At 33.2% G+C, this 12,803-nt stretch overlaps 1 protein-coding gene across 1 annotated transcript in view; it reads left to right on the forward strand.

Moving 5' to 3' along the window:
• The window catches only part of LOC110106501 (serine/threonine-protein kinase ATM), a 256,327-nt gene that overhangs the window by 4,783 nt on the left and 238,741 nt on the right, over window positions 1–12,803 (forward strand). The window contains exons 10-13 of the mRNA XM_028694452.1: window positions 4,204–4,302; window positions 6,550–6,606; window positions 6,824–6,902; window positions 10,219–10,305. Coding sequence (XP_028550285.1) covers window positions 4,204–4,302; window positions 6,550–6,606; window positions 6,824–6,902; window positions 10,219–10,305 — 322 coding nt within the window. The remainder of the gene's footprint in view (window positions 1–4,203; window positions 4,303–6,549; window positions 6,607–6,823; window positions 6,903–10,218; window positions 10,306–12,803) is intronic.

The raw sequence follows: 12,803 nt of genomic DNA on the forward strand, positions 1-12,803 counted from the left end.
ATATTTTCAAAAGATTTTGTTTTAATTTATCATCTATTTTTAACTCATTTATTTTCTTTTTAGTGTTGCATTTATTGGAATAGTGACCATATTTACTACATCTATAGCATTTTACCTCTTTATGTTTTTTGTAGTTTAATCTTTAGAGGGAATTTTGTGGTGCTTATAATTTTTAGGATGTTTCATTTTTTCTTTTTTATTATATTTTTCCTTATAAATTTTCGTAGATCTTTGCCTAGAAGTATAAGGATTATCACACGCAAATTGCTTGCAAAATAATCTTAATTGTTTTTTCTCAAATATTATGTCTTTTTTAATTTGCTGATTCAATTTGATATAAGCACAAATATCTATCCAGGTTTTAATACAACTATTTATATTATAACCATAAGCTAGTGAATAGTAGCACGAGATATCTCAAAGATTTCATTTGATCTTCTTTGTAAAGGTAGATGAAAGTCATATAAATGTTTTTCCATGGATTGTTAGTAACGTGGATTTCATTTGTAAATTAGCATCACTTTTTTTATTTAGCCTTTTCTCAACTTCTCTTATATTTTTTTCAACCAATCTACTTTATACTCTTCAGGTTCTATCTTTGATAAACTTTTATTATGCATCAATATGGACAATGGGGTACAAATACAATACGACACGGACACAAGCAACACATATGATTCAAAATATATGACACACACAAATTGGATATGATATTATAATATTGTATCTTAAAAATTGAAAAGCCTATATATTACTTAAACAAATTAAATAAATTTTAAAAAATATTCATATAATAAAAAAATTATTTCAATTGCTTATAAAGTAAAATGCATTTTTAAATTTTATAAAAATGTTAAAATAGTCCTGAAACTATTGGTGTGTGGGTAATTTAGTCTTAAGAGTATCACGTTGCTCCGATTTAGTCGTTTGACTATACAAAATTGATTCAAAATGACCCCAAGTTGTAATTGTGATATAAGATTGATCGTAATTTAGTCTCTCAACTGTGTAAAATTGATCCCAATTTAGTCCAAAATGGATTATTTTGGATCAATTTGTATAGTCGAGAGACTAAATTTGAGCAATGTGATACTTTGGGGATAAATTGGCCATGTACACATAGTGAACTAATTCAAAGTTTACCCCATTTAATTTTATTAAGTATATGCTAAACTCAATCGACGAGATATAATTTTATAAAATGGAAGATTTTTAGCTTGAAGTTAAGAAAATTGATTATTTTATAAAAATGTGTTATAAAAAATTAATGAAAATTAGAGCGGAATAGGGAAAATAAACTTAATGTTCATTAACTATTAAGTTATCTAAATTATATATATATATATAAGATGATACATGGCTTAAATAAAGGTATTATGTGATATATTTTTAAGTTAAAATTTTTTATTCATGACACATGTGTTTGATATGCGTTTATATTATTTTTTTATTTTGTTAATTGAATACATAGGTTGTATGTCCAACATTTGTTCGGTACATGCTAGGCAAATTCATGAGTCTTGCATATGCTTGACAGACACCACACTCTTTGTTATCACAAAGTGCCAGTGCATCATAGGTAAACCTTTGCAATTGGAAGCTACAATTGCTCATTGCTTGAGGTCTTCTATGGCTAGAATTTTGGTAGAAATAGATGTTAATTCCTATTGTACCCCTATTATGAGTTGAGTCATGTTGTAGCCCTGAGGGAAATTTAGCCTTTGTTCCTTCTTTTATGTTGAGACGTATATATAGGTCAATTCTATTGTAATGAAGGGATGATTGATGAATGAAAATTTGTTTGTTTCTTCTTCTTCTTCTTGCATGAGAGCCAGAGTGAAGAGAGAGAGAGAGAGAGAGAGAGAGCTCAAGGTGAGCAAGTGCAAGGCCTACCAGTCTTTGGAAGAGTCAACGGCTCGTGGTAATTTTCTTTTCCCTTTGTTGTTTTCCTTTCCATCCTCCGAACCATCTCCATTAGTGGTTCAAATCCCCCACCCATTCATCTCACTAGCTTCTCCACTCCAAATCCAACCATCACCAAACCACCTCGACCCGACGACAAGATCTCCCCCTCCCTTATTGCCGCCGGCCATCATCCTTAGCCATGGCCGTTATGATGATTTCGATCTTCATAATGAGCCTCCCTTAATTTTGATCTTGCATTAAAGAAAGGAGTTACATAAATTTGAAATTCAAATTTCAAAATTAAAAAACTTTCCTTATTTGCAAAAGTCTAAATAAGGAAGTTTTTCGAATTCAAAATTCAAATGGAATTTGAGTGGAGGACTCATTATTTTCCCCCCACAATTTTCAAACTCATTTGGAAAGTAATCAAGTCACCCTAATCACTCCTTCCCCTCTCACATGACGCCGGCCCTATGAGGGTGAAATCCCCTTTAATGCTCCATTAATGCATTCAAGACTCTTGATTCAAAATTCTCCTTCCTCCAAATTTACTCAAATCTGAAATTAAATTCAGATTTTGATTAAATCTCTTAAACACTCGACCAAAACCTAATCTCCCCAAACCCTAGCCGCCTCCCCCTACCTCTATAGCCGACCCCTTCCCCTTTCCCTCCCGACTTTGGCCGGCCATCTCCTTGCTCCCCTTTGGGAAGTTTGAAGCCAAGAGAAGAAGAAGACGACGCCTTCCCACCTCAACTTCAATGACGTATGGACGATCCCGAAGTTGATAGCAGATTCGTACTCGATGCCTACGGAGACATCCACATCGTTCGATCACCATTCTTTGACGTCGGGTTTGGTTTTGACAACAACGTTGAAGATTACTTGAACTGAATCCTCCCCACCCTTGTGGACGTCATCGACGATCAATTCTCGGATTACGTGTGGACCATCAATGGCCATCCATCCGTGCCACCTCCACCACCGTCGACCTTTCCGTGGATTAAGACTCTTGGTGTTGCGACCGTCCTCTTAGCATCGTTGGGTGTGCTGAAGACCTTCTCCTGCTAAAGCCTAGTGTAGCAGAGTGATCAATCCCCGAGGTGAAAACTCTCATTATTAAATCGTGGATTGTTGATTAAGAGCTTTTAGTATTGCTGCTATCTTTGTTTCTCTATGAGATTTGGTTAACTTACATGTACTCCTTCGCCTAAGCAAGTGGAAAACTAATATTCTTTAATGAATTTGCTTGTCATAACAATAAGTTATTGATTTGGATTACATTGCCATTTACTCTGAAATTTCTTAATAAGCTCCTGCGCATTTGGTTTCACATCATATTCTTTCTATAAGATCTTTGAGCACATTCTTTTGATGGTTTCTAGGCACATCGAGATATGATGTCCAGACACTTCATACTCTTATAATTGTAGTTGTTCCTTTGCCCTCAGCTCAAATTTGAGCTCAAAGCTTGAAAAATATTTGACTTGGGATCTTGAGACTATTATTCTTGACCTCACTAGCATTGTAGAAATGGTTTCATCATTGTATTCTCCAATTTAAGAAGCTCCATCTCTCCCTTCATTTGGTAAAGACATAGATGATCATGTTGCTTTGCAACCTGATGATTATGATGGGGCATTATGAGTGATGACATTCTGGTGGATAGGATATTTTAAATCTTATTTACTAATTACCAGATGAGGCGGCAATAAAAACATTCTCTCTTTTCTTTTGTTTAGGATTTATGCAAGGAGGTAAAATGAGCTTTGCTTTGTTGCTTTTGTTTGTTGCTAGGTGGTTCATCCTTTGACTTTATTTTTTTAACGTATTTGACTTTTTATATTTATATTTTTTTTTTGTGCTCAGATAATTTTTGGTAGTTGTTTTTTATTGTAGTCATATCATATCTAATATATTATTGTATAAAAAAAGTTGTTAAAAAAAAGAAATCCTCCATCACAAACTTGTTTTTATCTCATCTCCTGAATGTATTCATTCCATGTTTTCATATGCACCATGCAGCAATTGGGGAGTGGACACCATAACTATTTATCCGATGAGACGAAACCATGTCAAAAATTAAAGGCTCGTCTCAATCTGATTACTTAAGCACTCAATGTACCAGGAACCAACATGACTATATACATGATCGTTTCAAGATAGACACAATCATTAACTCAATTGTTTTAGAATTTGCCTATGATTATATTTGGGTTGTTTGCTCTTAATTAATTAAATGCAGATTTGAGTAAGCCAAAATTTGAATACTCCTTTGTAACCTTTCTTATTTTACAGGAATGGCACCCTTTGTTTTCTTACTCATACTTATGGTCACCGCCTAGATAAGTCTCTTCTAGTATATTGGTTGGAAGGTGCATCTGAAAGTTTAAAGAGGTACGTCGCTTTTCTCCTTTTTTAATAAGTTAATTTATTAGAGTATACTTATATCACTGTCATGACAACATGCATTCTATTGTTCATAATTGAGGGTTAACGTTCTTTGGAACAACTCGATTAAGTTTTTTGAATGGCTTTTTATTAAATAGCTATTCATTAGAATTACTGAAGTACTTTTATACCATAAAGTTCTTCAAGAAGTGCTATTGGATTGATTGTTAATTTTACTATCGTACGTAAACATATAAAGAATTATATTACTATCCAATTCATTGCCATTATCTATTAGGCATTGTTTCCCTGAAAAGTGAATAAACTTTAAGAACTATTGAAATGGTGCAATAAACATGGAAATGGTATACAATCATACCTTTTGGAACCTTAAAGCCATTAGGTCCCCTTAAAGCATCTTTTAGTTCATAATATCATTTGTAAAGCCTCCCCATTCAGCAAACACATACAAAATTCAAAGATTAATGCTAACTGCTTTCCTCACATTTTATGTCGGGCATGGGTAGCTACCACAAAACTAAGCATTTTTTTGGTACACTAATGTTTGCCATATTGTGAGCTCCAACTCCTACCACCTTTCATAATAATCACATGAATTTAAAAGCTACAAATCTCTGCCCAAGATGAGAAAAAATATCTTCAGATAAAATGGCTTTAAATCACGTATAATATCTTGAATAAGTTGAAATCAAAGTAGCTGTTGGCGGTACCTTGATGTTCTCGTGCCAACCTACAGACATCCTTTATAAACTTATGAAAATAGAGCCTAGTTTCTTCAGACATTTGGAAGTCAACTACATGACATATAATCCTTCTATGCTGCCCAAATGTATACAATCTCATCACTACTTGTTCCTCAAAATCAGATATGGGATGCATCCGTCAATAATCAATGAGATAAAATCATTGCACAAAAAAAAAAAAAAAAAAAAAAAAAAAAAAAAAAAGAAAAAGAAAAAAAAGAAAACGGCTTTTTGCATGTGGCTTAATATTAAGATGCATAGTCTGAGCCATGGACAACATCACGCATGAGCCAATCTCCTATGAACTCATAACTATAGCCACAAATGAGTGCTTCGCCGTGCAGATGTAGTTAGAAATTTCATGGGGCATATGATGACAACAGCCATTTATAAGGAGATAAGCTTGACGAGCAATTTTCTTACCCCTTTATACACACAAAAATGATAAATAGTCTAGCATGAATTTTGTATTTAATTTTAAAGATTCTTAATACTAGTAATAAACTATAATAGCATGAATATATAATATAGATTTGCTAAGCACCTTCCTATGGATTTTATAATGTCAAGTTGTGCATCGAGCTAATCACTAATTCTTACTAAATATTTGTATTGTATTAAGTGATGACTGTACAATGACTTTTTCTGCAATTATATGGCAAGGCTTTGTAGTAAGCTTAAAAATGATGATCTAAGTAGTACATAAGTATATAGTAGGTACCTAAAATTATTTACAAAAGCCTTATTAGTTGCTCTTTTTACTTAAACGTACTTATTACCACAACAATAATTACCAAACAAAACCAAATTGAGATTTCATGATATACATATCAATTGCTATGTGAATTTAGTTCAGAACTTACCTCATGCATCAGGCTTTTAAGTCGCATTATGAATTCTCCAAAACTTGATCGTTGGAAATCCTTACTCGTAATAGTAGAAATATGCAATGTTTTGTCAAATATTAATGTTACATTCATAAAGTAGTCCTTTCACGAAAACTAAACTGAAGTAAATACCTTGTACATGAAAATTCTTGATCAATCTAATCACATTAACTCGAAATTTGAGTTTTGATCCTGAAGGATAGAGGATGAGATGAAATAATGGGAGAGAAATTATTGATTACCCATTGTCAAAAGATTGGGATTGCATGGGTCAGGTCAAGCCATGACTTAATATAGCATGTATTAGAATCATGATTTGATGTTCACTTTATTTTGGGATGAAAATCAAATCCTTTATCTTGAAAGCTTTAATATTGTTTAAAATTCTCTTGGATTCATGGTTAGATCCAACCAAATGTGATTTAGTATATTATTTTGTTTTGTAAAATATAATTTTAGTATCCAAAAATTAAACGAACCATATTGAATTCTTGCATACTATTGAATGTTGGTTGGCTTACTTCCAGCTCAGTGATCTAAGTACATTTGTATTGATTAAAGCTTTTGCATAATACGTCATCCTTGTTTTATCTAATTTTCAGGCTTTTAAATAACCCAAACACAGTACATTCATATGAAGCTTTGATATGGCTTTTGAGGTACATTTCTTGACCCTTTTTATTGTTTTATTTCCTTCCAGTGCAATGAGTTTGGATGCATAACCAGTTCTTGGAATTTTTGAAGTGCTCATCATGTTGGTTGGATATATCAATTTTTCCAAAGCACATTAAACATTCATTTCATGGTACTAATTTTAAACATTTAATATGCGGGTGATTGAATTCATTATTTGGTGTTTTCCTTGTTTTCTTGAAGGGCGATGCAAGGACTCTCTGCCCTCCTATTTCCCAACTTAGATGAGAAGTCACGACCTACTTCTATGAGTATGGATAAGGTAAATCAAATTTAATTTTGATTTATATGTTACTTGATTTTCCCACTAGATATTTTTATTTGATATGTAAATAATATAGCAACAATTTGTGATCTTCTAAGGTTTCATTCTAATAATAATATTATTTCTAGAATTGGGCAATTAGTAGGCATATATGGTTCCATTCTGATCAAAAATTTTTGATTGAAAATTTCGGATAAAATACTTCTTAAATCCTTCTCATTTAAGAAAAGGAAATGCACATATTTAATGGAAGCTATATAAAAAGTAGGATTCTTAAGAAAACAAGTGAGCTAAATAATTCTACAATCTACACAATAATCTTATGTAGTTTTGTTGTATTCTTTTGGGGCTGAATATCTGAAAGTTGATTTCAATGATTATAGGCTAGTTGCCATTTAAATTGAAAATTCAGAAGTATGTAAGGGAAATGATGTTGAGCCAAAGCAACTTCTCATTTAGCAACATTTGAACAATATCTTGCATTTCTTTCCTTACTGAATTTGATACAAAGAGAAAAATGTCTCAATTATCCTTAAAATTGTTCTTAGCATAAGTGTTCCAACAAGAAGGAAATTTTGCTTCTCACAGCCTTATGAATGTCAAGAAACTTATAAAGCCGCCTCCAAATCTTATTATAATTGTGAAATGATCAAAGAAGATATGGAAATCAACTTCTTGATAGGTATTTCACATGGAAAAAGTGAAGGGATTGAGAAGACCTGATGTAGGCGCGGGGGGGGGGGGGGGGGGTTCAAAAAAAGTAGGCAGGGGGGGGGGGGGTTCAAAACAAGTTTAATATTTTGTTCTTTGAGCTGCTTGTTATCTCACAGTTTAGTTCTTGGCTGCTTTGATTTTGAGCTGAAAATTTGAGTTCTACTTGGTGTTAGCTCATAAATGCTTGAGCTAATGTTAGCTCATTAATTGGAAAAGGTATTCTTCTTGTAAGCTCATTAAAATGAGTTAAAATTTGTATCTCTTCCCTTCCCCTTGTCTTCTCGGTTTTTTCCTGGCTGTTGCTATTTCCGTGACTTCTCCTCTTGATTTTCTCCTGGCTGTTGCTGTTCTCGTGACATCTCCTCTTGGTTTTCCCCTGGCTGTTGTTGTTCCCATGAAGAACCTGTTGGGTTCTGCCCCTTTTTTCCTTGCCTCCTCAGTTTCTGCTGGTTTCGCCCCTTATATGCTGGTTTGGAATGTATTTGACTGATATTTGGGATGTCTTTTCAGCTGCTGTTTGGAATGTCCATTGGCCTTTCATTTCCTGTTTTTTGTGTAGTTTTTGGGGACTGTTTTGGTGTTTTTTCTATGCAGATTTTGGGGGGCTGTTTGTGGTGTCTTTTGGCCTTCATCATCTCCAATTTATGAGGGCTGTTTTGAGGGCTTTGGGCTGCTTCTTCCCTCCTATATATATGATTGTTTTGGGCTGTTTTAGAGTTTTAGAGAGATGCTATGTGTGCTGATTTTTGGAAAGAAACCTAAGGGTTTTCTTTTATAGCTTCTCTTTCTTCTAGGATAACTTGCGAGTTATGCTTTCTTTGTCTCGGCTTCTAATCTCATTCTTCTATCCGCAAGTTAGAAGCCACTTGTATCCTTCTTCTCAACAGATGAAAAGCAACTTTAGGAGTTTATGTTAATGTTTGTGTCGTTTGTAAGCGTTCAAGTTTGTAAGTCCTTTATATTATAAAAGTAGAGTTGTTTTTGGTTATTTGTTGTATTTTGTCTGGTTTTGGGTATTTTGTGTATTTTCTTATCCTAGGAAGAGTTATGTTTTTGCTTGCAAAAATTTGGGGGCCCTTCCTAAATTTTTGCTTGCATCAAGACCCATGTTAGAAAGAACAATTTTACTAGATAATTTCCTTCAAGACATGGGACGAGAGAATTTCATGATCTAAATGATAATAATTCATTGCTTTACGTTTAAGATGATAAAAGAGTAAAATAATTTAATAGAGAAATGACTAGTGCTTAAGACCTGCCATCTTGGAGTATAATTAACTAGATTGATATATTTTTCTTCAGTCGAAGCATTAATCAAAGAAACATTAGAAGAAAGCTTGATATGAATTCGCTGTTTCGAATGAAAACTAATCAATACCATCTAAAAAATAAGAGCCAATTGGGAGGTAATAATGTTTGGCATAATCAATGAGATGATGAAAGGCAACAACAAGTGGAACTTCTTCTGTCCATTTATCTTTCAGAAGGCCTGCCATTTAATCACTATAAAAAAATACACATTTTTATGTGGAAAGATCTATCGGAAAATAAGGGGAAATCCTCAAAAGTTTAGGTTTCCAGATTTGAAAATAAATTTGTTGGTCAAGCCCTTTTGGGGAACCCTTTCCGTTAGACAAAATATGCTGGAATGAATTGCATGGAATATAATGATTTATCCTACAAAAAATTTATCAGAACAACCGTCACCAGAAATACCACCAATGATAGTTTCTAGCAAAGGTTTTTGTTTACAAAAAAAAAAAAATTTAGAATCTTGGAACAATTTTTTTCAAATTTGGTATCACCATTCATTGGAGTTCAACTGTTCACTTTGTATTTCAGAATATGTAAATCACATCAATGCATTTCATGTTAATAATTTAACAACCTTGAAATTATATTATAATGAAATAAATTAAACATGTAACAAACTTTCATTTAAATCAATATATTAAAATTGATTTATTATAATTTTATCATATGTTTTTCAACTTGTCTCCTCTCTCTCACATTTGCTCTTCTTGCCTTTTTTAATCATTTTTTCTTGCTTATTATTTCTTACTGTTGTGTTGGCTCAATCGTTGTTGCACCTCTTCATCAATCTTTTTTTGTATTTTAGCATTCATAAATAAATGAAAAACTCAAATCAACTATAAAATTTATCTGTTAATCTTTTTATTTGAGAAGTTTGTTATTTATTCAAGATCACAGGATTTGATATCAATATGGTGTAATTTACACACATAGAAACAAAAATTTAATTTTTTGATCTATTTTTTAAGCGTAAAAATGACTATTTTTTGCACTAATATGAAATTTGATGTTGTGTAGACAATTGAATCGTAAATTTGATAAGAAATTGAAATAAACAAAAAAAGGTTCCAATATGGTAGATCCTCATGCTACACATGTTGAATCCTCCAAACATATGAATTGTTGAATCTTAAAAAATTTGTAGTGATTCGTCAAAAGCAATTTTTTTTCCATATATTAGGTGGGCCTAAGACCAATACTTAAATAAGGTGGCTTCAAGGTCAATTTTCAGATAAGTTACTTAAATCTTTGCTTTTAATTGTTTATTTCATATCTTTTTCTGTAGGCGTCCATCTTAGCTACAAAAAGTTGGAGTACTATATGGACTGATTTGATGCATGGATTGCCAGCTTTCAGCAATGTTACCCCTGTTGTAAGTTCATTCCTATCTATTTTGACATTCCTGAAAGAAGACTAAGAGTTTATTTTAGGTGACGGTAGCTTTTTGTTAAGATAGTTTTGAAGTTATCGTGAAAAATTAAATTCTTTGAATGCTACTGTAAAAGGCATCTTCCTGCAAAGAAAATTTATTAAATAGTGAGAAAATAGTAGCCAAACCGAACTATAGTTTCTGTTTGAAAAAAAAAAGCTGTCCCTATCATACCCTAAATCAACTTGCTAGCATAAGATTTTTGTCAGCTTTTGGGTTTTTCTCTTCTCAATGGTTTCACTAACATGTAAAAAGTCACTGTTTAGCGCAAAGTGTTCTTTCTTGTTCATTATTTTGTTGCCTGATTTCTTTTTCTTGGTCTGGGTCCATTATTTTTAGCAAACTATTGTCAAAATTTTACTTATTGTAAAAAGGTTTAAAAAACATGCAAATTCTGCCTTTGCGGGGGTGAAGGGTTGATGTGTTAATGTGTTTAACTCCCTTTGTGCAATGATTTAAACTTTTTTTTGATTTGGATATGGTGAACCTCAAGTTGCAATTGGGAAACGTACCCTTTGCTCCAGCGCATTATCTTAAAATTCTAGACTCATTGTTTTGTTGCCTGTTGATTTGCTTTAAATCCACATGTTATTGGATGTGGATTTGGATGAGAACTAGCTGAACTTGTAATTATATGAAGACACATATTGGACAATTTGTTGGCATGTAGTAGGGCATATTTTACACTAGTTTTCAGGACAGGCTTAATCAATAGGTTGTTTGACGTCTAAATCAGTTAATGATTTCATCTAATAGATGGCTGAAAATATACTGCATCTTGCCACTAAATATAGATGACACCTCATTTCCTACTAAGGTTGCAACCTTTGAACCGCAAATGAAGAGCGTTTTACCCCACCACCTTTTGGAAGGTTGCTGGTTGAGCAACCTTTGTATAAACCGATGAAAGTGACCAACTCACTTGAGGTGGTCAAGTTACCAAGAGAGGGGGAAGACACTAAGATAATTTATATTATTGGGGTCAATTTACCAAGAGAAGCATCTGAGTTATGTTACCATGCAAAGCCTTCAACAAGTTGGTTTAGTTATCCATTAAAGAGGCCATCATAGAAGTACCCACGTCCTACAGGTCATTTCAGAGGTAGATTAGCCCTTACTAATATTTCAGCCTAATGCTTTTAAACAGATTATTTCAATTGTGATGCCCTTATTTTTTTAACATGTGGTATATATAGTTAAGGAAAAAAAAAAAAAAAACATTGATTGTCAATTGTGTTATTTCTATTAGAAATGATGATTTTTTGCACAATGTTTATAGCAAAGAGATATCAAGATCTATTATGCGTTAAAATTGGTCACTTGCGGCAAGTTTTAACAAGCCTATTTTATTTTACATCATATTGTATGAAAAAGAAAAGGACAGCCATGAAGTTGCAAAATGCATGCCCCTTTTATACTAAGCATTAGGTTTTTAGTATGAGGGATCCTTATAGAAATCTTCATGCATATGTTGACCTCAATACTAGTGTCAGGGTCATGTCAACCATGTACGATGAGCTATGTAGCACGGATACTCCTATTTACTAGGCATGCTATATCGGACACGTGTCGGATACATATCACGTGTATCTTATTAAAAAAAAAAGGAGTTGCAATTTGCCTTATTCATTTCGGCTTTCCGCTCGATATCCCTATTCATTTATGCGGCTTAAACATTTTGGAGGGCTAGGTTTTTTATTTTCGCATAGGTGTTCGTCTTCTTCGTTATAGTCGAAGGAGTGGTTCGACGACGCGAGCATAGAAGCGGACATGATCATCCTTCATCGACAAAGAGGCTCGACGACGCGAGCATTAAAGCCGACAGGATCATCCTTCGTCGAGGGAGCGGCTTGACGACGTGAACAATGAAGAAGACGTGAGCAGTGAAGGTTCATTTTCTTTGTTCTTTGTTTTCTTAATCGTAGGCTCGGTACTGGAACTTGGTACCTCTTGGTACTCGGTATCGCTCGGTATTGCTTGGAAATGACAAATCACCTACAATGAATGTCATTGGATCACAGTGATGGAGCTGCAGTTGTAATTAGCAAGGTTTTAAAAGGTGAAATCGGGAATCGAGGCATTTTTTCTAAGCGAGGCGAGGCATAAGCCTCGAGGCGGATCGAGGCGTAAGCCTCAAAACGATTAAAATAAATTAATTTAAAATTATAAATAATGACAAAAAATAACAGAATATTATGTCAACTATGAATTTAAAGATTTGTTTTAAGATAATATCACTGAAATACAAGATTTAAAATAAACTCACTTAAAAATAAAACATCCCCTTAGGATCAAGACCCAAAGCAAGTTCATCATCACTTTGATTGTTTTTAGAAGAATCTTCATAATTAATGTCAAAGTCATCCTCAAACTCTTCTTCATCTATAATATTTTTTTCATTTATCTCCTATATAAGTTAATATTTCATTAGCTCTAAAATA

The sequence above is a fragment of the Dendrobium catenatum genome, unplaced genomic scaffold (assembly GCF_001605985.2).
Source record: "Dendrobium catenatum unplaced genomic scaffold, ASM160598v2 fragScaff_scaffold_488, whole genome shotgun sequence".
Lineage (NCBI taxonomy): Eukaryota > Viridiplantae > Streptophyta > Magnoliopsida > Asparagales > Orchidaceae > Dendrobium > Dendrobium catenatum.